We start from the raw sequence: 27,999 nt of genomic DNA, 5'->3' as shown, positions 1-27,999 counted from the left end.
GGCGGAGCCGCCGCCGCCCCCGCCCCGTCCCCGTCCCTGTCGGCGGCGCGGCGCGGGGCGGGCGGCGCTCCCCGCCAGCGCAGCGGCATGAAGGAGCCGTCGCTGCCCGGCACCTCGCTGCAGCGGGCCTGCCGCCTCCTTGTCGCTTTCTGCGCCCTGCACCTCTCGGCCACGCTGCTCTACTACCTGGCGGGCAGCGCCCTGGGGCCGCCGGGCAGCCCCGAGCCGCCGCCGCGCCGCCCCCCGCCCGCCAACCTCTCGCTGCCGCTCTCCCGCCCGCCGCCGCCCGCCCGGGCCCGGCCCCCGCCCGCCGAGCCCCCGCCGCCGCCCGGCCCCTGCCCCGAGCCCTCCCCGCTGCTCGGTGAGTGCCGTCCCGGCGGGGTTTCGGGGGGGCGGGCAGGGGGGCCGCGGGGGAGGGGGCGCGGGCGGCCGCCGCCAGGTCCCGGTGTCCCCGCCTGTCCCCAGGGGCCGGCGCGGTGTGACAGCGGCGTGGATGGCCACGCGTGCCGCCGGCGGAGGGGGATTGTGGGAGAATCCTGGGGGAGCCCGTGCGCGGGGCAGCGCGGCGCGGATGCTGCCGCAGGGACGGCAGCGGCGGGCGCAGCCCCGGCGCTCTCGGGGAGCGCTGCCTCCCAGCCCGGCGAGGTTTCTTTTTCGTTGTCCGCAGGGTTGGGTAATGTCCTCTGGGAACTCTACCCTGCTCTTGCGCAATCCCATAGGAAGGTTCAGAGGGGCTCTTTGCGCTGTGCGGGCTTTTTTAGCCTTTAGCGCGCGCGGACCTGTTGGATGAGCGGCACGGGTTTAAAATGGGCTCTGAGGCAGGGTCATGAATACAGTTGTTACGCATCCCAGTGGCGCTTCCCGTGTATTTGGTCCTGTGATGCAGTATCCTGATACGTGGCAGCCTGGCGTGTGTTTTATCTGCACTGGGGCTGTGCTTCCCCCAGGCCTTTCTCGGGACCGCTTAGGTGCTGGCATGCTGGTAGGATGTTGATGGGTTTGCAGCCTGCTGGTGGTCTCACTTTTACTACGTGATGACCTGGAGCTGTTTTGATACGCTAGCTTTGTGACAAGGTAGAGGTGGGGGCGAGATGAATTTCAGATTTTTGCGTTCTTTTATAAGGTTCTTTCACCCAACTTTGCTGCTTGTAACTGTTCCTCCTTGAACAGACGTTCCTGTGGTGTAAGATGGAGTTTGTTACCATGACCTGCTGGCATTCCAGTCGACAGTGACCTGGCCACAACCTCTTTGGGCCCTGGAGCCTGGGGATCATCTCTCTTATCCATCAAGTGTGCCATGTTAGCATAGGCACCTTTATTACTGGAGATCAGGATGGGGAGGACTTCTGAGAAACTTCCTGTGGTTTTCAGTTTACGAAACTCACACAAAATTCATCATTTCTCTCGGTGCTTGCTGGTCACCTGTTTATGGATCAATGCATCTGAATTACAAATGACTTGGTATTTTAGGAGGGCGGTTTTGAGGTCACTAACAGAAACTGTGCTGTGTTTTTTTATCGTTGTTTTCGATTAATATCTTTCACTTTTTTCCCCAAGATCACTTTAGGTTGAAAGTGGCTATGCAAGCCTGTCCTCACAGAGTGGATGTGGAAACCCTTTATGAATATGGCTTTCCTTTAAATGGTCTCCACTTACTCTGATCCTGTCAGGAGTGAGTCATGTGCTTTGGAAATGCCTGGGGTTTGCAGAAACGCTCTTAGTGACCTCAAGATTCAAAGCATTATTGGAGTTAGTCGCTGAAGGATCAATTAAAGTATTTTAAATCGTCTTTGTGACATCTTCAATGGATCTTGCGGGATCTGCCAAAGGCCACAGGCAACTGGAAATGGTTACAGATAGTCAGAGAGCTACAGGGCCATACAGAAAGTAGCTCTTTACAAGGCAGTAGGCAAACTAGCTGTGTTACCTTCAGTACTTGTGGGATGGTGCAGTCACATGCAGCCTGGTACCATCACAGTGTCAAGATTTGTACCCAGCATGTAGGTGAGAAACTGTTCTTTTTCATCCTGCTCTTTTCAGGTTTTGGTAGCAAAAAGCCTTTGTAAAACAGTCCTGTCATGCATGCCTCACATGTTGTTCAGAGCCGAGTCTCCATCAACATCTCATGGATCTCTAAGGCCACTGTGAGGAACAGAGAGGTGTACACTTTGTGGGCATTTCTGGCACTTAATTCACCCACCCACAATTCAAAAGATCTCTTCTTTTTGTGCACAAAACTCCTTATCAGTACGAACATAAAAAACAGGAACCAGCAAGGACCTTCCTGTGATTCCTACCTTCCCAAAGCCATGGAGAAGTGCTCTGTTGGGAACAGGTAGCTCCAACTGCCCTTCCTCAGCGTAAACCTAAATTTGTTGAATCGTACATCATCTTATTTTTTTTAATTTCCTGCCTGCCCCTCCCCTTCCCGCCCCTCCGCCCTCCTCGTCGTTGGGAAGTATGTGATGACTCACACAGGATATGTGTGACTGAGCTGCTCAGACTTTTTGAGTGGTAAAATAGCCAGGTACTTGTTTCAGAGGCCCAGACTTTTCTTCCTAGTAGTCTTTAGACAGAGCGGTTTACAATCCCTGCTGTCTGGCTCTGCAGCAAATGCATTAGCTGAATGAGGTTTAATCTCTTACAAGAAGCTGCCAAATTTAAAATGTGCTTTTATGGTTCACTTGCCATTATTTATAATTCAAAAGAATAAATCGGGGCTGGGGAATTACTACAATTCAACTTTGAATTAAAAATCCTTAACTGTTATGAAATTCTCTAATACAAGGTAAGATAAGCATTTTGGATTTATGCTCCAGTTTAGAGCTGCATGCCAAGGAGTATCTTAAAAGGGGTATCAAGAAGCAGAGCCCAAGAAATTCTGGCTTCTCTGAGAAACCCAAAAGCAAATAAATCCAGCTACTTCTTGCAGGTTTTCCATTCCCCAAATTGTTACATTCTTTAGGAGCAGTATTGTGGTGTCGGTTTGGGTTATTTTTTTTTTTTTAGTAAAATGTTGCTTTACAGAATTAGTATGTGTGTTGGATGAAGTGCTTTCAAAACAATCAAATGCTTTTCTTCTATCATTTCTACGCAGGTTTTGTGTTTTGGTGATGGGGTCGTTGCGTGCCCGCTGGTTTAAGCAGGGGGTGCACAAGGGGTCAGATTCTTTGATTGTAAGAACCCTTTTCAAAAGATCTCATCTCAAGGCAGCCAGAAGTCAGCAAAGCAGAATTTCATGGACAGGCTTATCTGTATTTCAGGGACATCATTTGCCAGTCCTGCCCAGTTGAGCACATATGTTTGGGGAGGTTATTTTAGAGTACACCTGTCTTCTTAGCCATTTTTGACCCCCATTTAGATACCAGGTGTGCCTGGGATGGCAAACCTAAGAGGTGTGCTCTTACCCTCTTTGCCATGAGCACCTCGTGGGACAGGTGACCCAAGTGTGCTAACCACTGCAGTCAGGTCTGTCTTAATGGCTTTTCATCCCCAGATTTAAGCTCAGAAGACTGATAACCCTGAACACCAACAATTAAAGGATATTGACAAAACAAAAATATAAGTTAGTGTATGAACCCGTGAATTGTCCAAAGCACAAACCACTAGAGATGTACTTGTTTTCACTGATGTTTAAAAATGGCTGTTTTCTGGGACATCATGGAAACACAGAATGGATTGGGTTGGAAGGAACCTTAAAGATCGCTAGTTCCAACCCCCTGACCTAGGCAGGCACACCTTCAACTAGACCAGGTTGCTCAGAGCCCATTCAAGCTGGCCTTGAACACTGCCAGGGATGAGGCATCCACAGCTTCTCAGGGCAACCTGTTCCAGTGCCTCACCACTCTCACAGTAAAGGATTTTTTCCTAATATCTGATCTAAACCTGCCCTCCTTCATTTTAAAGCCATTGCCCCTTGTCCTATCACTACATGCCTTTGTCAGAAGTCCCATCTCCATCTTTCTTTGGGCCCCCTTTAGCTACTGGAAGTCCTTCCTAGTGTCCCTGGAGTCTTCTCCTCTCCAGGCTGAAGAGCCCCAACTCTCAGCCTGCCCTCACAGGAGAGGTGCTCCAGCCCTCAGGTCATCTTGGTGGCCTTCCTCTGGAGTTGCTTCAACAGGCCTGTGTCCTTTGTATGTTGGGGACTCCAGAGATGGATGCAGTGTTTTGGGGGTGTCTCACCAGAGCAGAGTAGAGTGGCAGAGTCACCACCCTTGCCCTGCTGGCCACTTTTGATGTGCTTTTGATGCAGCCAAGTGCACATTACCAGCTCATGTCCAGCTTCTGGTCAAACAGCACCCTCAAGTCCTTTTGCTCAGGGATCTTGGGCATGCAAGAAAACAGTTTCTTTGAGATGCCAGAGCTCTGGATAGAAACTCATGCTTCCCACTGTTGCAAGGCATGTTTAAAAAATCAAGAACCTAGAGAAAAAAGCTCCTTTGACCAGCTTATGAGTGAGCAGCCATCAGTCAGTTATGGAGGGGAGCACCTATGGCACGGGCTTTTTCTTTCATGCAGTGCTTTTGATGTCTGTGTTGTCAGTTGTGTTGTCAGTACAAGCAGTCGTTCTAAACTGTAGGTGCTGAAGATAAGTGATGAGGATCTTCTGATGTTTTGAGGTTTGTTCTGAGGAGATGTAGGTAGCTTGTCAAATCAGTGGTGATGCTTGTTTTCCGTATTACAGAAGTTTTTAGAGGTTGTGTGCTGCCTGAGAAGTCAGTGAATTCACAAATAATCTAGTTCGAGGCCCTTGTATATATGGACATTGTGTGGGCAGAGGTAGAGGGCGTTTTAGCACTGGCAGAATCCTAGCAGGGCAAAATTTGGGCAAGAGGGTGCAAACCTAAGAGATGCTAAACCCATGATTTTTTAAGAGGACTTCTGATGGTGACAGCGCTGGAGGGATTTGGTAGGTTTGGCACTCTTGGGGTCTGGTCATCCTGTCACATTTCCCACCTGCAGTCCTGGGCTCTTGTCTCCCTGTGGGGTGTTTCTATCCCAGAAACTGGGGGCCTCTAAACCTGTGGGGTCACTTGCAATACCACACTGTGGAGAAAGCATTTGCTTTACATTCAGCATCTCCCTCGTCTCTAGTTTGAACTTACTATTATTTACTTTGCTCTTTTTTTTTTTTTTGAACCTTTTCAATACAGCCAGTCTCTCTGCTCCTTCCTGCCTGCCCCCAAACCCCAGTGCTACAGGCATTACTTCGCTCATGGCTGCAAGCTGGGGTTGTGCTGTGTCCCTTCTCTGCCTTTATTTGAAAATGTAAAACAGAAACTCAGAGGAGAGCATGGAGAGGGCTGGGGGAGGGGGAGCTAACAAGCTCAAAGTTAGGCTTCTTTGGCTTCAAAAGAGGAGTTGAGAAACTGTGTTAAACTTCTCCAAAGAATAGGTTTAAGATGTTTGGCAGGGAGCAGATGCGCAATCCTGGCAACACCACCGACAGCTCCGTAGCTGTGTGGTTGGGAGCACATCGTACCTCTGAAGCACAGGCTTTCTTGGTGGGCAGGGAGCCTGTGGTGAGAACATCCCTAGCATCCCTACCCGGTCAAAGTGGTGGAGGTCGAGGACTGTTAATTCGGCTTGCAAAGTAATTTGGAAAGGTACCTTGCCATGCTGGAGAGCAGTTGTTTCAGGCACACGGCACAACACACAGAGAAAAGGAAAGTTTTCTGTCTCGTGCATCTAGTGTTTTATAACGTGCTTGTTTCCCTGCCAGCGTTGATCTGAAGAAGTTTCTTTGGAAATTTGGCCAAGTTTGTGTTTGGAAAAAGACAGATACTTGCAGCTTCCAAAACTGCAGTTTGATGCAGAATTCAGTTAAGCTCTCAACTTTCCTCTGCTGGTGTGGAGCTCCTTAGTCTGACTTCACTCAGCAGAAAGGGGACTTGTTGCTGTCTTGAGGGCCATCCTGACCCCAAAGGGGGGGGGGCTGGGGTGCAAGTCCTCAGCAGGGAGGTGCTCTAGGTCTGGTGGCCTCCCAAACAAGCCAGAGGCGCTGGGCTGCTGGACTCCACTGCTCACCACCTTTCCTCACCAGTGGACCCTACTCCCCAGCCAGACACCGCTCCCCTCACTCTTGCACACCCTCCTCTGCAGTCCAGAAGGGGGTTTGGTTGCAGAGGTTTTGGGGACAAAGCAAGCCAGTCCACAGCAGTGCTGCAGTGGTGGGGCCAAAGATCTGGGGTTTTCTGGGACATGGATGGAACAGTGTTAGTGTCCAGCTCTCCCCTGTTTCTCTGGGCTGGAGAAGGTCTTGCTGCTTGGCCTGTCCCCACTCGGGTAGTGCTTTCTTTTGTGCTAACCAGTGCCCAGAGCCCCTGCCTGCGAGGAGAGGTGCTTGGTGAGCCAGGTGTGGATTCACACTGCAGGTGCTAATCCACTGAGCAGTGGCCTTGGCTGCCCACTGGGGCATAGCAAACAGCCTTTCCAGCTGCCTCCCCGCTGCAGCTGAGCTGCAGGAGCTCGGGGCAGTCCCCAAGCCTCTGCAGATGTTTTGTCTGAAAGTGGGCTGCTGTTGTCACCTCCTCAGGCTGGGGTGTCAACTGGACTTGCTTTGAGGGCACTCACCTGCAGAACTGTCTTGCTGAATCTGGAAGGAGCCCTGTAAAGGCTTTACGGGATGGGTTTCCACAAACCTCTGCGCTCTAGGGCAGCGCATGGGGCACCAGCCATTTCCCCAGGCATGTAATGCCCTGCTCCTCTCCTCACCTCCTGTGCTCCCCAATGCTGGCGGCACCCCGTGCTTTTGGGGTTCGCAGGGCGTGGCAGAGTTTCGGCCAGACAAACACACCTCTGCCCCACCTGGCGCCCGGTGCTCCCCTACACCACCTGGGGAGCCCCGGCCCCCGGGGAATCCAGGTGCAAATGCCACCGGCAGGATGGGATGGGGCAGGGGAGGAGGGTTGCGGCGTCTGCCTTTTGATTTGGGGCTGCCCCTGGCAAAGCCATGTACCTGGGATGCCACTGAGCCCGGGAGAGCTCCCGTCCACACATCCCGTCCCGCAGCACGGTGGGGGGTTTCTGGCGGGTGGCAGCTCAGCCGTTCTCTGATCCTTGCCTCTCTGTTTGTTTGTAGTTTGCTGTTTGAGAGCCTGGAATTTAATTCTGCGGCGGCAGCGGGAAGGGCTAATCGCATGCAGATTGCCCGGCTCAAAGGGAGACAGTTCAAAGCCGCCTCACTGAGCGTGCACTGGGTTTGAGCCGCTGAGGAGGACTTTGCTTCTCTCCCAGAAGTATCTTTCATCAACAATCTTTTTTATTTTTTTTTAGAGACACCATGTGCCAGTGTGAGACACTGTTAGAATAGGCAGTGTTGGGGATTGGATTAAGAAATCGTTTTTCTCTGGCTGTAGTCGCTGAGTTAATCACACAGACCTGCTCTCATGCAGACCCAATGTTGCCAGTGCATGTGATGCATCCTCATTTTTTTCAGCCTGTTTCCCTTTGGTTCCAGAGTTGCTGATGCCAGAGGCTGCATAAGCCTGCCTGGACATATGCCTGTGTAGCAGGTTGAAGCCTTGCATTGGCATATCTGACATCTGTAGCAGGATGCAACTTTACTTTACAAGTGTAGATCAGCCAACTAAAATGTATGTCAGTCTTTGGGAGGGCATTTCTTTCCTCACTGGGGTATTTCGAGAAAGACCCAAGGAGTTTTTTTCTTTAAATGCTCATAGGTGAGCACGAGCTGCAGGCAGCAAGGGGCAGCAGCTGCCAGCCAGTTTGCAACCCACTGGCCAGTGTCCAATGTCCTCATGTCCATTTCCATGCCAGGACAGGGGGCTGCTCGTGAGACTCAGATGGGCAAGGGACATGCAGGCTGTCCCTTCCACTCATCCCACCCACCATGGGGCTGACCTGTAATTCAGGCCTGGCTGGTGCCATCTGAATAGGAGCTGATGCACCTCTATATAGGTGTACCTATAGGTACACCTCAGTAGGTGCTGATACAGCTCTGAAGTTTAGCTGATGGGAAATTATTTTGATGATTTTAAGAAGAAATTAGTGCTTTGCCGAGCTGTGGGATGCAGCTGCCTGCCCTGGAGCTGCCACGTGGGTCTGGGGGCTGGAGGTTTCTCCAGCCCTGCCTCACAGCCTGGAGTGGGGGAACTTGCCCCCACATTTTCTGGGGTGGAGCTGATGCTGTTTTTTTCCCAGCCAGGGCTGGCTTGGTGCAGCCGATGGGCCTTTCCTTCCCTTTTCTGTTGGGCCCCTGCAAAGAGAGGGTTGTTTGGTTTTTCCCCCCCTGTTGTGAGTTCCGCTTCTCTTTTCCAGCTTTCCTTTCTTATGAGGATTGTCTAAGCATGGCAGTGTGGGTGTGCACGTGGCTCAGTGGATGGCTCAGTGGATGGAGAGCAGTGCCCAGCTCTCAGCCAGGGCGATGGAAACGTTCTTTTCTGCTCTGTTTGGGGAGAGACTTTTTCCAGCTGATGCTACATGATTTTTGCTTTCATTGTCACTAAATTAAGTATCTGAGATTGACACCTGGCTTAAAGCATGAAGGTGAATTTTCCTGGTTTTCCCACTGAAGTGCTTAGGAGGATGATTCAGACTGCTGGATCACCTCTCCAAGCCCGTCCATTAGCCCAGCTTCCCTCCCTTGTATGTCCTTCTGCTGCAGCCGCACTGCCTTCCTGAAGAAGAGGTTTCCCCAGCTCTGTCCTACCCGAGACCCCCTGAGGCTGCACTTTGTGGCAGCAGCCCCCTGTTGTATCCCCTTGGATGGAGTGTGGTACCATCTCGTTTGCAGCCCCCATAGGGAGGCAAGAGTACAATTCTGGCCCTGCACGGCATCGCTGCCTGAGTTTTCCCAACACTTCTAGTACTGAGAAAATACTCCCTATAATCCCCCTAGACCGCTTCCTGTGGTCTGGGGAGGCTGGAGCCTTCTCTGCATCTACTATAGCATCAAGCTGAGCAGATCCTGGGCTTATTTTTGGGGGGTCCTCCCATTTGAGTCATCAGGATGAGCACTAGGGGAGGAGGTGTGCTGGCAGCCTCAGATGGCAAGAGGTTTGGGTGTTGTGGCCAGGCATGGCTGTTGGGGAAGTGGGGACAAGCAAATCACTGGGGCTGTGGGCCAGGCTTCTGAGGCTCGAGTGCTGTGCTGCCTCTGGCTTTTTGCAAGCCTCACTTTTGCTTTGTGTGAGAAGCTGCTTCCTGTTTGTGAGCAGCATGATGGCCCCTGGCATCTGCCTGTGCAGCGCTTTTCCTGTGCACCTTCCCTGTGAGCAGAAACTCTTCTGAGTGTCAGAGGCAAGGGCAGGAGTGGGCTGGCTCTTTTTAGGTATGTGTGTCTGTCTTACCCTGCCACTGCCAGCTAAAGCCTCTTTTACAATCTCTGAAATGTTTGGATGTGATGCTGTGCTTTTGTGTCTTTTGCAAGCTTCCGGCAGTTGCTTAATTTATGTTTTCAAGGTTTTCTTTTGCTGAAAATACACAGTGGCGGCTCATGAAGCTGCTCTGTTGGAGCTTTGTGATGCGGAACACTAAAGGCATCTGCCTACAGGTGCCAGGGTGTAGGGGTGACCAGAGTTGCAAGTCCACACAGCTCTGTTGTGCCTGTCTGTTTTTAGGAGGGGCTCAATATACAGTGACTTGTATGTCAGGCAGTTAGCTTGGAAAAAAAGCAGAAAAGATTCCAATGGAGTGAATTGGGCTGGAAAGTTTACCTAGTAAACATAGACAGAGATACAGTTTTGACTGATGGGACAGCACTTGCAGGAGACTTTGCACGCTTTCTTAGCATCACGGATCATGTCCTGAGTCAGCATCCCTGGGAGACAACAGCCCTATGGCTGCTTGCTATCCAGGTAGTCAAATTTCAGTGAAAAGGATTTAAAATTAGCAACTGGAACCATGACACTGTTCACAGTTGGAAAGCCTGTGCTTGTGGATTTGGCTTTAGCTTTGTCCTGCTTGGGAAGTGAGCTGAAAGTGTCGATTTGCAGTGGGGGTGGTATGTTGCTGCTGCTTTGTGTCAGCCACATGGCTTTAGGAAGTCTTGTTTGTTTTAGTCATTCTGTGTTTCAAAACAGCCTGTTCAGCTTTTTTCTGTTTTTGTATTCAGTGAATGTATTAACCGAGTGATTTGTGTCCAGCCTGCCCCAGAAGCGACTGCCTTGCTGCACATGGATGGCACCAGTGCCTGGGAACTTCTCACTGACCTGCATGTTGGCTGCATCCCTCAGGACAGTATTTGCAAGAAGCTGTGCTGCCTTTAAAACTGATTTATTAAGCAGGAGGTTGGAGCAGGACAGATAATTTCTCACCAGTGCCCTTCAAGACTATGAAACTGTTAAATCTCTGTCTTCTGCAGCTTTTTTTTACCATGACTATGTTTTCTTCTCCCATCTCTTCCTTGCCAATGCTCCAGTCTCCTGAAGGCAAACAAGAGCAAGTGCTGGCAGGATGAATGGTCCACATTTGGCCTTGGGGGGTTGCTGGATGCTGATCTGCAAAATGCCCTGTTTGCAGTGTCCAAGTGCTTGTGGCTGTCCTTGCCCAGTTGGAGCTTACAAGTCACCAGCAGGAGTAAATTCACCTAAATGGCAAACTTTCATTTCCTTCCACCTTAAAATGAGTGAGTGCGAGACATTAAAAGAACCTTTGTTCATTAAACCAGAAAGCATCCTCTGGGCTGATGGGGCTTGCAGTTGTTTCTCAGGAGCAGCAACTAAGAGCAGAGCGTGGTAACTGGGAGCAGAGAGCGCAGCCTGTCTTGGCAGGAAGGGGCTGCTTGGTGGGATGGCAGCCACCCAGTGCCCGGGAGTGGGCCAGGCTGGCAGGGCCCCACGAGGGGTCATGTCACTTCTGCCCAGCTGCTTCCTGCAGCATCCCACCAGATTGGTCCTGCTGCTGGCAGCCAGATGTGAGTGAGGCAGGAAAATAACACCCTGGACACAAATGCCCGGAGTAATCCCGTTTGCTGGCCATGACCGGTTAGGTGAACCATGCCCAGTTCAGTGCCCTTGAATTCAATTGCTGTTTAAGTGCATAGAAGTGTAGCATCATCCTAAGTCTGAGTGCCAGTCTCCTAATGGAGGTAATGCTGATGGGCAGAGGGATGGGTGGGGGAAGCAGGCATGACAGTGGGTTGAGGCCAGAGGTTGTTCTGGGAAAGTGCTCGCCACCATTGTGCGGAAGCAGTACCCAAATTCAGAGGAAATGATGCACTGTCTTCCCCTCCCGCCCCCACTGGCCTTGTTGATATGGTGTCTGCCCCAGCCGTCCCACAGGCAGAAGGATGGCTGTGCCTGGCCCCTGATCCTGTCATCACTGAGCCCCGGTCCAGGTCACACAACTGCATGTTCCTTCCTGCCTCAGTTCCTCCAATTCTTGCCTCTTCCGCCGCTGCAGAGCGCCCTCTGAGCTCTCCCTGCACGCCACATTTAGACCAGAGAGTCTTCAGACCTGGCCCTGCAGCTGCAGGGCAGGAATCCATCTTGTGCTGTGGGGCAGAGAGGGTGCAGAACCGGGCAGGCATGTTGGGGGTGCAGCTGGGAACCGCCAGAGTGCTGAGAGCATGGGCAGACTGATCCCAGTGCCTGGAGTCTGAGAAATTGCTTCCTTCTCCTCCTCTGAGAAAGGGAAACATGCCCATTTAACCAGTGCAAAATGCAGAGGTCAGGAGATCCTTTTGCATCCTGTCCATGATGCCGCTTCCTGCTGCTGTGCAGGCAGTGAATCAGGCAGCAGAGCTTCCCTGCTGCCTCCGGGGGTACACTGGGTACCTCTGCCTGCTTGGCTAGTCTCCTCCTTGCCTTCTCCAGCCTCAGCAAGCACAGGTTTGTGGAGCAGCACAACTGAACTAAAGTAGCTTTTTCTAAATAACCAGGGAATGAGCCGCGAGTCTGGAGCCTTATTTCTGCTTTTTTTAGTAGTCACGTGTTACGGGATGCACAAGGTTGATTGTGACAGCCCTGGCCTTTCTGAGCTCTAAAAATCACTTGTGCCCCTTCCTGAGGGGCTCCTCAAGTGCTCTGTAGCCCCCGCTGGTGTGTGCACACATTGCCTGCCTTTTGGGGGACTGGGGGTCTCTGTAGCAAATGCAAGCAGGAGGCAGTAGCTCTAGAGCACACATGCCTCTGTGTCTGTGCACACCAAAATGGAGGAAAGGGGGAGGGCACAGCAGCCAAACCTTTAAGGAGTGATCCCCAGCCTGGTATTTATGGTGGAGACTTTCTGCCTTGTGCACAGGGGCCTCAGCATCCCCACCCACTGCAGAGGTTTTAGCAGTAGATGAGTATGTGTGCAGAGCCCACTGTATTAGCTGGCTGTTCCTGGGAGCAGGACGTGGCAGCAAGAGAGGCCCTTCCTTCTGCAGGAGCTGCCACACTTGTTAGGCTTTTGCTCCATCAGGGCTGGAGCAGCTGGAAGCAAATATTGCAGAAGGACTGTCCTTGATGTTCAGAGAGGGCATCTCTCTGAGTGAGTTCTCTCTGTGGTGCCACAGGGGCTTCTCAGTTTTACCCACTGGTTTTGGCACAGATTGTTTTGGCAGTTTCAAAACTGACCACTGTTGAAACCATCTGCAGGAGTTGCCAACCTGCATGCAAATCTGGAAGAGGCTTTTTTTAGCATTCCTAAGAAATATGGGGCATGTCTACAGAACACTGAAAATACCTCTAAGAAAAAAAAACAAAACACAAGAAAAGGGGATTTCATTCACTTTGCATGTGGCTAGCCATAAGTAATTATTTCAGTAGGAAAGCAGTACTATTTTTGAAGTTCTTGGGCTGCATGAGATGGGTGAGAGTGCAGAGGGAACTGCTTCAGGCTGGTTTTATGGTGCATGTGCCAGTGGGAGCACAGCTGTTGGTTTGCCATACAGACTGTAGGATTTTCAAGACTCAGTTTAACGTCATTGACTTGGTTGGGTTCTGATACCAGGAGGCCACAGTGTTTGCTCTGAATGATGGTGTGAGGTTGCTTTGGGTAAGGATGGTCCAAGCTTCAACACCTCTGTGCACTGCTGGGATTGAGTTGGGATCAAAAGGTCTGTTTCTTAAAAACAAGACCAAACCAAAAACCAAATGTGTGTAAAGGATACATGCTCAGAGGAATAGATTGTGTGTGTTAACTTGCTTTGTGCTATGCCTTTCTTCCAGTTGGCGCGCTGCGTGTGGAGTTTTCCCAGCCTGTAAACCTGGAAGAAGTGGCAAGAATAAATCCAGAGATCAAAGCAGGAGGTCGTTTTGCTCCGAAGGACTGTATAGCACTTCAGAAAGTAGCAATAATCATACCGTTCAGGAACCGAGAGGAGCACCTGAAGTACTGGCTCTATTACTTGCACCCAATTCTCCAAAGGCAGCAACTTGATTATGGAGTATATGTTATCAACCAGGTAAGAAAGATGCTAAAGAGACAAGCCCTTATACAGCTGTCATGACACTGCCTGTGCCCCTTCAAACAGAGGAACGGTTGCTTTACTTTGAGCAGCAGTAGGCTGGCAGGCAGGGATAAGGTTGCTTAAAAAAAAAAAAAAAAGAAATTAAAAATGAAAAATTTTGCTTCAACAATTTTGATGGAAAAACTGAGATACCCTCTTCTGCTCAGGCACAATTCACCCTAGAGAGCTTCTGCTTAAAGAAACCACTTGGTGAGTAGGAAAAAAATTCCTAATAGCACAACCCAATTTAATACCTCTTTCCAAATGTTCCTTTTTCCCAGCTGCTGCAGGAATTGCATGCAGAGATCTTTAAGGTGACACAGTATTATTAAAGCCTATTCTGGTATTTGATGTGCCGTGAAGTTGTAGGATTTCACTTACTTTCTTGAGCATCTTCTGTTAATGTTAGTGCACAGAGTGTCAGGATGGAGAAAGCAGTGGAGCAGGTAAGTGGTTGTCTTCAGGTGAATAGAACAGAAAAGAAACAAGCAGTCATGGGAAGGTTGTTGGGTTTCTTTGTTTGTTTGTTTTTTCTTGATATCTGGTGGCCTTAGATCTCTCTTTTAAAAAAAAACCAGGCATAAAAAGGCACATTTCACTCAAGACAAGCTGTCTTAATTTATACCATAATGGTGTTTAAATAACTGGGTAGTGTTTGCACTTCGAAAGTTTTAAAATGTGCAGACATTTGTATGGGCTGCAGTGTGAAAGGGCAGGTGCAGTTGTGAGAGCCCCAGCAGAGACCACTGGCTGGGCAATCCCACAGTGCAGTTTCTCTCTTGGATATTTATTTATATCCTGCTTTCTCGTCTCAGTAAAAACCGAGATGATATAGCATGCTCCCTTAAATGTTAACTTCTTAAACTTGTGCTTGGATCAGCTGATGTGTTTGGGCATATCAAACACCATGCATATTTAAAGCGGTCGCCCAAGCGATGAATTTCCTCACAGAATTGAAAGTAAGGGGAGAACTATTCCTAGAGAGAAAACCAATACTTCATTACTACAGTTTCTCTTACTTTGCTCATTTTCAGGGTGCCAGAGATCTGACAGAGGTGATTTGTGAGGAATTAGCAGTTATTCCCAAGCATAGCAGCCAAGATGCTCTGGTGTCTGCGTCTGGCTGTGCTTGTGGCCTGGCAGCCACATTACTGAGGACACAAGGCATTTCTGCAGCATGTGGACTGGCACACGGTGCCCTAAAATTAAGCCCTGTAAGGAGACCCTTCCTCTGTAATGCAAAGAGCAGCTGGTGCTGCTGCGGTCCAGCAGTGCAGGGCCAGCCCCAGCCCTTCATCCTTCAGGCTGCATTTCCTTGCACGCGCAGCATTTGCCTGTGCAAGTTACTGGTGCCACAAGGCTGCTTGAGCCACGGACCCTGCTGGTCCCTGGGGTGTAGGTGGGTGAGGGTAGCAGGGCAGCATGCCTCGCTTTCCTGAGCGTGGCTCGGAAGGGAGGGTGCGATGTGGCATCCGGCAGTGGTCCTGCAGTGGGGTCTGCTGCCTTCCCAGCTTGCCCGCCAACTCTGCGGAGGACCGGGGAGAGCTGCCCACCCATGATCTGGGGCATCACTTGTGGAAAAGCCAGTGTCTCCACTGCAAAGAGCTGGCAGTGCAGCTGGGGCTGGTATTCTGCCGTCGGTGGTGTTCAAGGGTAAAGGCAGGCAGTGTCTGAAGCCCGGTTGGAGTTCCTGCTGCTGCTGCGATGGTGCATGCTGGCTTGCATTGCCCTGTGTTGCTGGCTACTCCTCTTCTCTGGTCCTGTTCTCCAGCACTAGAGCTGTGTGCTTTAAAGTTAACCGTCACAGAAGTTTCTGAAGCAAATGTTTTTTTCAGGTGCATCCCTTGTGCACAGTTTGAGCAGGAGTGGAATGCGGTACACAGGGTATATATGCCCTGGACACATCCAGCAGATGTAGGTTAGCAAGTAAGACTACTTGATTTGTAAAATAAACATCTTCCTTCTGCATGCCTCTAATAAGCTGTGTCTGGAAGAGGTGGAGTGGTCAGTGGTAGTAAACCCACCGGATGCCTCTCTCAAGGGTGAGTGGGAACACTGAATAGAGAGAGTTGCAGAAAATGTGTTAATTCTGCCAGAAGTACAGTAGGAAAACAGTCTTATTTCTCTGCTGTCTTGACAATTGCTTTTCTCTTTTTCTTGTCTGTCCTTCCCTTTGCATCTGCCCTCCTTTTTTTCTTTTTTATTTTATTTTTCCTTCTAGTGGGGAAATATTACCTTTACTTGTTAATCCTGTCTATATCAAAGCAATCACTGAAGCAAGGAGAATTACTGTGTGATCTGGTTCTTACACGCTGCCTACATGCTCTTCTGTGCTCCGCATCTCATAGAAAGAAAGAGGAGCGCTGAGCCCTGCTACTGCTGCACTGGTAATGTCAAACTTCTTCCTTTCAGCGCAATGTGTTTCTGTCACGAGTCCATTGTGTCTCCACCGTGCTGTTCTTGCGTGCCTGAATGCCTCAGGGTAGGACTTGGCTGAAGTCAGGGGGATGATGCTTGTAAAATGTCTGCCATGTAACAGGAGCCAGTGGAAAAAAACACATGTTACGTTTCACCCTGCACACTCCACCCCCAGAAAAACCCAAACCCAGTGTATGGAGTAGCAGTTGTAGGATTTTTCAGATAAATCTGAGATGAGGGCACATGGCTGGGCACACTTTGTGTAGTGCCCATTTGATGCTGTGCAAGCTTGACCTGAGCAAATGAGAAGTCAGCAGCGAATTTGCAGTGTCTCTCTCAGTCCTGCCATTAGCAGTGTGCTCTCTGGCACCTCCAGCTCTTGCCACATGGGCACGCAGGTCTAGAAATGAGTTTTCTCACTGCACTTCAGCCCACGCAAATGCCTGTGGAGCCAGACTGAAGTTTGGGAAAGGGGAGACTTGACAAATTCCCTGAAAACCAGGCAGTTGCTCAACCATTTTCCACTGGCCCCTGGTGCTACCTGCAATGTCTGGGTAGCAGTTTCCAGAGAGGGGGGGGGGGTGTGTGTGAATGTGGAGTGGTTGGGCATCACTCTTATTCATGTCATTTTGCAGGGGGTATCAGGACCCCCTGGGTATGTGGGAAAAGGAGGGAATTGAGCTTGGCTCCAGTTTACACTTGCAGTGGTGAGGGAGGCAAGTTTCCACTGTAGCTGCTCTCTCACATTGCCCAGTGTAATTGTGCTGAGGCATCAAAACACCCTTTGACAGAGAAACACCAAAGTATCTCTCCTGATGCCCTGTATGACCCTGGAAATCCGTTTCTGCCTGCTTAAGTCACCGGAGTGAGGACTTTCACATGGACATGGCGTGTGTGGTTCGGGTTGTCTTAGTGTATCCCTGACTTAGCTAGCAAGCTCTCATTAGAGGTGATGGCTCTTCTAGCTGGCCAGGAACATGTATCCTCACCATTACCTCCTTGAGACCTGATGAGCGTAAGATCCAAGTGAGAGAGATGCAGCCACAGATTCTCTGTGCTGTCTGCAGGACAAAGCTGCTTCCTGCATGGAAGTGGGAGGTAGAACAAAGTCAGGACAGATGGCTTCTTGCTGGTTTGCAACCCCTTTAGCTTGAGTAATGGTTCCAAAACCATTATTTTTTTCTGTTGGGCCCAAAAAAATTAGTACCATCATTTGGTAGGTCTGCCTAAGATTTTCAGCAAATGTAAGGGATGGGAAGTAAAAACGCCCTGGATGTTCTTTTGCTCAGGCTGATCATTCATCTTTGGGTGCAAGAAGGAGTCGGCATCAGACCTTGCAGGACTGAGGCAGCAGTTTGTTTCCCTTCAGCCAGTCTCTTATGGATCAGGGAATGGGAATGGACTTGGGTGTAGTGGATTGATATAGAGAGTAAATTCGGGAGCCAGAAACAGGTGCTGGGCACCAGCACTAAACTTAGACATGGGTTAAGTTTCAGGACAAGAGAATATTGGGAAAAAATTGTCAGGAAAAAGAAAATAGCAAAAACGTGCTGGGACTACATTTTTAGTGGTTGAAAACATAGGAAGGCGTGGAGCTTGACTGCACTGTCAAAGCAGCAGCCCCCTGTGTGCTGCCTTGCTCTTCAGGATAATGCTCCTCTGTCAAAGCAAGTCCAAAGTAATCCATTTCTTTGTGTCAAAAAACAGCTTCCATGGGATGAGGAGCTGCCAAACAGAGCTGAGGGCTGGAGGTTTCTTCAGTTCTGCTTTATCTGCTTTTTCGAGGGTGCCCTGTGCTGACCTGGAAGGGACAGTGGCACAAAGTTTTCTCAGCTCTGGATTGTTGGGCTTTTTTTCCTGAACTGTGGGGGATCAGTCAAAGATGGAAGTCTGCACCATGCTTCTGAGTTTTGAGAGATTTGAATCTCAGATACTGCGAGCACGCCAGTGCTTCCACATTGCCCTAGGTAAAGAAATAGAGCTTTCTGCAAAAAGCAAAACCTCTCGATAGGTGCTGTAAAGCCCCACGTGCCTGATGGGACAGAAAACCAGCCTTCTGCATTTAAAGCAATTGCATTTGATAACAGTCTTGCAAAGTTTGCTACATGAGCTACCTGCTCGATGTAAAGTTACAGAAAAATGGCATAGAGAAGGGTTTTTGTTTTCTTATATTGGTTTTTATTCCCTTGCCCCAAGTCTTTGCTTTGCCCCTTTGGATCCTGGATTATGAAGCTGTGTGGCCATTTGGGAAGAGAGTGGCAGTGCCCTGTGTCTAGTCCCCTCCATGTGCAGGGGTCCCACATGTTCTTGGTGTGGTCACTGTGCTGTGCTTTGAGGCTTTTCAGGGAGAAGTTTAGAAATGCAGCTCCTTGTAGCATGTTAATCCCCATATGTCACCCAGAAGAGTTAGAGGCTACTTGAAGGTATGAGTTAATTACAGCTGAGCCTCTGCTGGTAACAAAATTGGTGTGAAGTGCCCTTTGCATGGAATTTCATTAGAAAAAGAGCAGCCAAAGGGTGTGAAATGAGGACACTCTCCTAGACTGGACTCAGCAGCTGTTTTGAGGTATAAGAACACTGCACTTTGCACCAGCACCAGGAAGAGTCCCCCTTGGGACTATAGAGCCAGGTTTGGGTTTGGTGCTGTGGAACCTGAGGAGCACTGAGGAGCTGGGGCTGGGCAGCCCTTTTGCTAGGTGAAGAAAACCCTCTGATCTCACAGCCTTAGCTGCTCCTCTCCCATGGCTCTTTGTTCCACTTGCCTTCATTTTCTGTAGTCGAGTTTTCACTGCTCTTACTTTATGCACAATGGTAATCATCCTCCCACCACCTTATTTACGGTGTGAACCCTTTTGTTTCTGGTAAGGATGCTGAGAATTTGCTCAGATCCTCCTCCATGAAAGCTCACTCCTCCCCGTGAAGTCATTTATGCCCGAGGCAGATGATGAATGCTTTTGAAAACTGTGGTTTGACACTTGCATGTTAAAAACTTTCATTTGAAAGATACTTGGGGCTGTTTCAAGAACTTGCATTGGCTCTCCAGCAGCAGATCCATTAACCAGTCTGGATTAAACAGTTCCCAAACTTGCTGTTTATTAACCAGGGAAAGCTGTTCAGGAGGTGTGATGTTTTAAGCTGCTGCTCCTTGGGCACAATCCATCCTTGATTTTCATCCCCTGTCGGGCGTGGGTAGTGCAGGGTGGAGGGGCAGCTTGCACAGTCGGGGAGTCCTTTGGCTGAACACTGCTCAGAGGGCGTGGAGGAGCAAAGGTAGAAAGGATTTGGTAGTCTTGGTTTCCAGGCTGGCAAAAAACTTCATCCTCCTTCGGGGATGGCCTGTGAGTTTCCTTCCACCTGCTCTGTTCCCCTGCACAGGGTTTGGGTTTGAAGCTGCTGTTGCAAAGTGGGGTCTTGGACTGAAAATCCTTACTCTCAAACCAATATTCTTCTGTTTGTGCGTATGATCTTGTAGTATTTCAAAAGTACTCAAGCAATTTGCAAGCCTCTACTTGTGCTCAAAGCCATGTTTTTAAATGTTTCTGCCTGAAAAAGGCCAAACAGGTTCTCCTCAGTTGCTCAGGGAGGAAAGTGGAGACTCTCCTGCCCTGTTCTCTGCAGGTCCCTTCTTTCGCTGTGACTCCTCTGGGATAAATGTGCCCTGCTGCAGTGTCAGTTCTTTTCAGGTACTTCCCATCATGATGACAGCCTTCCTGATTTTGTTTTCTCATCAGGGCCCCCAAAACAGATGGATGGTGGCGGAGGAGCACCAAAGAAGGGGATGTGCCACTGCAGCAGCGGCATCATCCAGCGCATGAGCCATAGCCCTTTCAGGAAGCAGCTCACACTGACCTATCACCCCGTAACTGAGGCTGTGCTACAGCCATGTGCTGAAACAGCTTCTGAGGTTACCAGGGAGCATTCTGCTCCTATGTGTGCATATCTGCCTAGAGCTTGGCAAAGGATCAGGAGCGAGCAGCAGAGAAGCAGACCTTAACTCCTGGTGCCGTCTTGTGCTTTGCAAATCAGGTCTGGCTTGTGCTCACACATGTTGCTCAGCAGAGGCCGTGCCACAGTCCCACAGCTGTGTTGTGGCAGAGCGTAGGAAGAAGGTGCTCAAATCCTGGCCACAGAAAGTTTTGGTCCATGGTCCTTTGTTCTGGCTGTAAGCCAAAGCACCACCAAGGTTTCTTTCTGTGGCAAGAGATCCTCATTCTAGAGGAGCTCATCTCTCTTTGCTTTCCTGTGCTGCTCCAGAAAGCCCCAGCTGCTTCCCCTTTACCACAGAATTCGATCCCAAAATGCCTATGTGTGGAAGGGGACATGGAGACCTCTCGGTATCAAACCTGCCCTCGTGGAAGCTCCCACCAAGAGTTGGGCGCTGAGCCAGGTCCAGCTTTTCCTCAGCCATTTTGTCTGCCCCCATGGTTTGCAGCTGCCCCAGATGTCACCACCCCACAGGCAGCATCCTCAGTGGGTGGGAGGTCTTGCTGCAAACATCCCATGGGTGCTGCAAGGGTAGTGCTCGGGCTCAAGCTCAGTCCATCACAGGTGTGCCAACCCAGTGCGGCAACACGGGCATCTCGGAACAGGTAAGAAACTGCTGATGTCAACTGTCAAATTTAAGGCACTTAACTGTTTTTCTTTGTTTTTAAATTAGGATGGAGAGGAAGAATTTAACCGTGCTAAACTGCTGAATATAGGATTCGCAGAGGCTTTGAAAGAGTATGACTATGATTGCTTTGTGTTTAGTGACGTAGACCTCATCCCAATGGATGACAGGAACACCTACAAATGTTACAGCCAGCCGCGGCACCTCTCTGTATCCATGGATAAATTTGGATTTCGGTGAGACACCTTTTGGAGGGGCATCTTTTTCCTAATACCACCGTTCGTCTAGCAGGCCAGGCACGGTGTTACCCATCCCCACCTACCAGTGGAAGCATGGGAAAACGCCTCTCACAAAAGCCTGTCTGGGCATGCGTGTGCCTGCAGGGAGTGGGATGGCTGGAGGGGAGGAGGGCGGAGAAATGCAGCCAAGCAGTTTATTAAAATTCACAGCTTCTGGAAAGTGAAATGTAGGGCGAGGAAAAACCAAGCGCCCTTCGTTTCACAGATGCCCACATATCCCTTCTTGTGTTTCAGGCTGGAAGCTGGAAGACAGCTACTGTTTCCACTCAGTCTGAAAAGTGAGACACTCTCACATAGTGAGAATTATGTGCAGCTTTAAAAATACTACATCAGGCATTATTTTAAGACCAAAATGAAATTTTTTTGGCTGTTCAGTTTTGTACCACTGAGAGACCTGCCCTGGTATCTGAGAGCAGCACAAAATGAAATTTCCTTCAACATATGTTTGTGTTCAGCAAGGTGTTGTGAACAGAAATGTGTCTTGCTTTTCCTTTCTGGCTTCTTTTTTCCTGTCCCAAATCCCCAAGCGGGAGTTTAAAAGCTCACCTGTATAGTGAATCTGTAAAGTGAAAATGGGTGGCTGGTAGTGCTAAAGCTATAGCAGTGGTGGTGTAGCAGGATCCCTGCACGTCTCCACTCCAGAGCCAAGCACTGCTCAGAGCAGGACTGCCACTGGCACCACAACAGCTACAGGTTTTTCTTGCAGCTAGGTGAAGTTTAAAGAAGAAATGCATGCCCCAGGGTATTCTTCTGCTTGTTGAAGCAGAGACGAGTCTGCGCTAGGTCCTGTGTGGACCCGCTCCTTGCGCTGTGGGTCTGAAATTCATCTGTCCCCAAACCCCTGGTGAATTGTCCTCTCTTTTGAGCAGGAGCTGGTTGGCTTTGTGTATGTAAGGTCACACTGCCAGCTCGGTTTTGCGCTGCAGGCCTCCTTTTATGACACTGAGGAGTGTGGAGGCAGTGGTAGAGCTGCAGGAAGAGACGGCTCTGTGGCACACCCAGTGTCTGTCTGAGCTCTTGCCGCTCCTGCGGCATGCATGTCACCTTTGGTGATGTGATGTGCATCTCACCAGCCTGTCATTTGAGGACAGTGTACTGCCTAGTGAAAGGATGCATCCATTGCCAGTTGTAAAATACTTCCCCAATGTATTTGAGCCCACCAGTTCCCTCTACACCAGCCGAGTCCACACATGCTGTTTCCTGTTGCGGGAAGGTGCCTTGCAGTGGGTGCTGGCTCTGTGTGGGCTGGGTTAAAGGGCAGCAGCAAACCCTATTCAGGCAGGCAGGCAGGCTGCCCCTTGAATAGCACCTCTCCTCCTCTAATGTTCTCTTCTCTCTGCTTCCAGGTTGCCTTACAATCAGTATTTTGGAGGTGTGTCTGCCTTGAGCAAAGAGCAGTTCACAAAGATCAATGGGTTCCCAAACAATTACTGGGGCTGGGGTGGCGAAGATGATGACATTTATAACAGGTAAATAAATTTTCCTCCTTGGCACCCTGGGGTGCATCCAGGGTGGGGATGAGCACAGACCTGCTGCTCTCACTCGGGTATGGGGGCATAGGGTGTCTCCAGGCAGGAGATAAAGGTGGTGTGTGGGCAAGCTGCTGGCTCAGCAAAAACGTGTTCCTGCTGAGTGCTGGCACCCCATTTCACAGCTTCCAAGGTGTGGTGGGGAGTGGGTCTGGTTTGAAAAATCATACTCGTGCCTCCTCCTCCCTCATTGCTCATTCGCTGTGTGGCCTCACAAGTGCATGGGTTGGAGCACTGTGCTTCTGAGTCTCCCAGCACTGGCTGAAGGATGGAGATTCAGGACATGCAGCAGGAGGGTGGATGAGACATTTATCCACCTTGCCCAATGCAGCTCAGTGCTTGCCTGGGTCTGCAGCCTTGTAGCAGATCCCATGGTTCCCAGGAGAGCTTCATTTGTCAGGCTGTAAGCAGCTCTAAATAATGCTGTGAGCCACTGGTTCTTGCCTGGAAGGAAGCTGAGCAAGGCTTAGAACTGCAGGAGAGGAGGAAGGTGTTTGCACAGGGCAGGCTGGGACCATCCCTGCCTGAAGACCAGGGCAAAGGGTGGACTTGGGGTTGTGCTACCTTACAGCTTCACATCCCCAGGCCAATCACTGAGAGAAAGCATCACTGGGACCTTGAATTTGAAAGCCCTGTTTCTCAGTTTCAAAACCACTCTGCATGGTCATTTCTCTGGGCTTTTTGAGCTCTTCTGGGCTTCAGGAAGGGTCTTCCTAAAAATGGTTTAAGAAACCAAGAGAGGGACAGCCTTCCAGAACATTCAGAGCAAGGTAGTAGTCCTCTCTTTTTAGGGCACTCAGGTTTTGAGGAGCAAAAGATGCTATATAGAAGTGAAAAGGGAGAGGCAAAGAAGAGAAAATCAAGTACTTCTCCAGCATCAGTATCTGTGAAATAACTGCAGGTGCCTTGCAGAGAACATGCAAACAAAGAGGGGCTGCCCCTCACTCAGTGGGACCCAGCTAAGACTACTGTGACTCTCACCATGTGAGTCCTTTATGCTGCTTCACCACTATTCACTTTAGGTTCTCCCAGCCCTGCAGCTTTCACATCCTACCCAGAAGGGTTAAAAACTAGATGCCTCCCATTCAAAGTGGAGTCTACAGCCTCTGGAGCGAGGTTAATGTGGGTGTTGGGTGTTGGTTGCAGGAGATGGAGGTGAAGGTGCAGTGAATTTACGTTGGTGTTGACAGGGGGACGTCTCTTCTCCCCACACTAATGTGCTTGTATGGAAAAGGACTGGCTTTTCCCCCCCTTTCAGTGTTGGCAAGCCTGGAAATGCACTAGCAACGCCCTCAAAAAAAAAAAAGTAGGCAAAACCAGTGGTCATTTGTGGAAGGTGTGGCAGAGCATCCCACATCCGTTTCAGTGTTTAATGTTCTTGCTTCTTTTACAGGCTGGTGTTTAAAGGCATGGGGATATCCCGTCCAGATGCCGTCATTGGGAAGTGCAGAATGATTCGGCATACCCGGGACAGGAAGAATGAACCCAACCCTGAGAGGTGTGTCTCACCCTATCCCACAGCAGGTTTGAGGGGTGCCTCCTGCCCTTGCTGCTCCGACTGCTCGGCTTTTTCTTTGCCGTGCAAAAAGCTCAACTGCAGAAAGGCTGCAGCCATCTCCTCCTCCCTGACTGAGCTCCCTGCGCTCCAAGCTGCCCCCTTCCCCTTACCAGGTTATTACCTGATTACAGAGCTATTCCCCAACATTGCACTATGACACGAAGGTCTCTTCCCCTTTTTTTTATTTCTTAAACACAGCAAATTAAGCTCTGAGCAATTGTTTCCAGCATGTCTTTGGGATATAAACCTGTGCTCCAGTGCAAAGCTGGAGAAGGATTTGGGTGATTTATAAGCTTAGCTGCTTTTTCCTATCTAAAATTTGACCCCGTAGGGATGCCTTGGCCCACTGCTCAGTCTGGCCAAATCTGGGAGTTTATGGGACTGATACTCAGGTTGTTCTTGAAACACCGGAGATGCTGCCTGAGGGGCGTGCAAAATTCAGATTGTTTAAACATTTTTTCCTTTCTTTGTTGTTTCCGCCCTCCCCCTCCTGCAGGTTTGACCGAATTGCTCACACGAGGGAGACAATGAACTCTGACGGCTTAAATACACTATCCTACAAGGTGTTAAGAACTGACAAGTACCCTCTGTATACAAAGATCACAGTGGATATTGGCTCGCCAAATAGCTAACATCTGAGATACAACAGAGACTTGCCTATATTGCCCAGGACATCTGGCCTCACTGATGCATTATATCTGCTGATTTTATAACAACTGCAGTGAACCAAAAAAAGGCCTCTTTTGGCATGCCAAAGTGTCTCCAAATTGGTTGGACAAGTGCTTTTTTTTTTTTTTTGTTAATGTTTTTAAATTCTAAACTTGACTTTACACAACTTTCTAGCTCTCCATTGTTTTGTAAGTCCAGAAGTTGTATATAGGAGTTGTAAATATTTACCAGAAAATGTTGAATCTGATCTATTTGCTGCAGTACTCCCCATGGGTTGAGTTAATTTCTGGACCCAAATTTTACTGATTATGACTGATGTATCAGCAATTACTGCCCATGAGATTTGGTATTTTACATGAGGTGCGTGCGAACATTCTTTTTAAATCATTCCTGGTTTTACTTTATGAAGGACTGTAAAATGCTGCTAAAACTGTGCAAGTTTACGCTTTGCATTAGATTTTAATTTTTTTTTTAAAGGAGACAACATCACACATTTTTTTCTCATAGTGACCAAAACAAACATCTTCTCTGTGTGCAGAGCAGGTGTTGAACAATCAAGTCTGGATTCAATGAATGTTATTATTTCTCTTCGTCTCAAAGGAGGCTTTGAGTGAGTCGAGACAGAGTTTGCCGGAATTTGTCAGTGAGCTCTCTGCCTAGGTTGGGAGCTACACGGGCAGCATCTGCAAAAACTGCTGGCTTCAGATAATGTTACTTCTGGATATGATAGAGCCTATTTGCTTCCTCACAACAACACTTGGGGGTTTTCGGGGGGTTGAGAGGGGTGGATTTGTAGTGTTGGGTTTTTTCCCCTGAAATAAAGATTAATTTAATTGCATGATTAAATTATGGCCTTAGAATTTGCCGACACTTGTTAACAGTGGTAGGAAGTTACCACACTATTTAAACATTGTCTGAAGCTTCATAAAACCAAAATTCTCTCTTGCAAGATTGTGCATAAAACTTGAAATCTTTTATTACTTTTGTTGTTGTCGTAACATCTTAATAACTTTTAAAAGTAATTTGTGTATCATAAGCAGTATATTTAATACCAGATTAAAGTAGGGTGCAGCATATAATGGGATATGATTCAAGGCCTCCTCTATCTTTAGACTAGTAGGCTTTTTATGTGCGTCATTCTATATAAGCCACGTATCATATTTGCTCTGCATATTTGTCCATGAAATCTCCTGCAGTGCTGAGATACTCACAGCAGGGCTGACATCCAAATGATTTTCCTTCGCCTAAAGCCTGTTTGCAGTGCGTGTACTCCATCTGGAACCTCCTTTCCGATTGTCTCAGGCTTTGAGGGCCATGCACGTTCTGCAGTACTGTTTTCTGTCAGTGCACCAGGGCACCACCTGTACAGACCCTGCTTCTCCTTCCCGTGACCATATGAAAGCCTGAAGCGCTGACACCCATGGAGCTCGTTTAAATGATTTAAAGCTCTTAGCCATAACCGAGAACTGAATTCCTTCTGGTGAGTGCTTTGCCACCAGCTCTGACCACAGCAATTTGCACTTCCTTGGCCTGTGCTGAAGGCTGTGAAAATCAGGGACACTTGTTGTATTGGGGATCATCTTCAGCACTGCCTTTAGTTTTTTGGTGGGGGGGGGTTGTTTATTTTTTTTTTGTTGTTTTGTTTGGGGGGTTTGCTTTGTTTTGTTTTGTTTCGATTTGGTTTTGGTTTTTTATTGCATTTTTTTTGAGACCTGAAGGTTTTGCTGAACCCTTGCACTGCAGGGGTGGGATCCTGCAGGGGCCGGGGGACAGTGCATTTATTTTTAGGCCAGCAGTGGCTCAAAGGATGCATAGAAACTGCCTTTTCAGTCTCACTTTGAAAAAGTCTTCACTCCCTTTGCTTCAAAGCTCTTTCTGGCTAGACTTGCTGCTCCAGTCATGCTGGGAGGTGAGCGAAGATGGGCTTACACGGAGCAGGAGCAAAGTGCAAGGAAGGAGGCTTGTGGTTAAGAGCTTCTCTGTTGTGCTTATCATTGCATTAAAAAAAAAAATAAAAATGAATAAAATAAAATACTCCTTTTTGGCAGCTTAAGCTCCAGCTCTTGCAGATACAAGGGAGTACAAGAAGATGTGTTTCAGAGAAGTCAGGTCAAATGTCTACCCATAAAACAGTGTGGTCTACACCAGTAATGAGACACAGGAGAAGACTGTTTTTGTTTTTTCAAAGGTGCCTTAGAAGCAGGGACCCACTCCCACGGGAAGCACATCAGCACCAAAACTCATCAAGACTCCACTTGAAAACGGCAGGCCTTTGTGGAGAGCACTGCCATTTTGTGCTGAGCCTTTTGTAACTCGCAGAGCTGGGACCTTCAGCGGTAGCGGTGTCTGTCTCCTACCAGCCTCTGCAAAGGGGATACCTGTTGTAATTGAGTGGTTGATTTTGGCGCAAGGTGTGTGGGGGGGAGGCCCTGGGGGCGCTCCTTGCAGTGGGATTCTTTGAAGATTAGAAAAAGTTAGTGTAACAACTCGTTATTCGGCTGTGTGCTGAAATCATTCAATATCAGGAGGTGGTCCGAGCACCCGTTTCTGGCTGTTGAGATCTAAGGTTTCTACAGCATGTGCCTTGAAAGAGGATAGAAATGGAAACTGGGAAATCAGGAAACCTGAAAAGCATTCTCAGCAGAGAGATACTAGCAGTGCAAGAAGCTGCTGCATAGTTTCTCTTCTACTTAAGCCACAAGCCATGTAAGAACCAAAGCCACTTCTGTTGCTTATTTTGCCCTTCTGTGCTGACTGTGATTTCCAGATCTCATTGTCTCTGTGTAAACTGTATCAGTCAAACTCATTAAGTGCTCTGTCTCTACCTGGCCATGAAATTTCTCTCTCCGGGATTTTCTGGGGCCTTGTCTACGAACCTTCAGGCTGCACGGGAGTCAGTTCTGGCCATGTCCTGTGATGGGTGGTGTTTTTTCCTCTCCCGTACTGGTAAAACCACTCAAAGTGATACTGAGTGTAACTAAGGGTTGAAACCCAGAAAAAATAGCTGCAAAGGAAATCCTAATGCTTGGTTTCTTTGGGATGACTGTCTGCTTGTTAGTGTGAGGTAGGGTCCTGATACGCAGCTTTCCCCAGGATGTTGCTGTGTACTGGACTGATTATGGGTTTCCTGTACATGTTTTGCTTTTGTATTTTTATCATTTTATGTATCAAGGGCTGTGTAATCCAATGTTCCTGCTTTACTATTGATGTCAAATAAAGTATTTTCAGTAATGATGTCTGGCAGCATTGCTCTGGATTACCCCCCTGGCTGGGTGAGTTTCTGGCTGATGGGGTGGGCTGGGCCATGCCTTAGCCTCCTTGCATTAACTTTCTCCAGCTTTTCCTCCATCTGTCTTCCCCCTGAGTGAACTTCTCTGTGCTGCAAAATTTTTCCCTGTGTTAGAGAAAGAGATCCTAGAGTCCCCATTTGACACCAGAAAACAACAGCGTGGTTCCTTTACCTGGGGGTGGGGGGACAGCATGCAAACCCTTCCTGAAACCAGGCAGGGGATGCAAGCCCT

General features: G+C 49.1%; 1 protein-coding gene across 1 annotated transcript; it reads left to right on the top strand.

The window, feature by feature from the left end:
• The first annotated feature begins 35 nt into the window (after positions 1-35).
• On the top strand, positions 36-27,712 carry B4GALT1 (beta-1,4-galactosyltransferase 1). Its single transcript, XM_027748093.2, has 6 exons — positions 36-361; positions 13,116-13,351; positions 20,472-20,659; positions 22,069-22,191; positions 23,645-23,749; positions 24,306-27,712. The coding sequence occupies exons 1-6, from the start codon at positions 88-90 to the stop codon at positions 24,439-24,441; spliced, it is 1,062 nt and encodes a 353-aa protein (XP_027603894.1). The 5' UTR covers positions 36-87; the 3' UTR covers positions 24,442-27,712.
• Positions 27,713-27,999: the final 287 nt, after the last annotated feature.

This window comes from Pipra filicauda, unplaced genomic scaffold (genome assembly GCF_003945595.2).
Source record: "Pipra filicauda isolate LSUMZ 115617 unplaced genomic scaffold, ASM394559v2 scaffold11_size5308982_pilon, whole genome shotgun sequence".
NCBI lineage: Eukaryota > Metazoa > Chordata > Aves > Passeriformes > Pipridae > Pipra > Pipra filicauda.
This window is presented reverse-complemented; position numbering and strand designations above follow the sequence as displayed.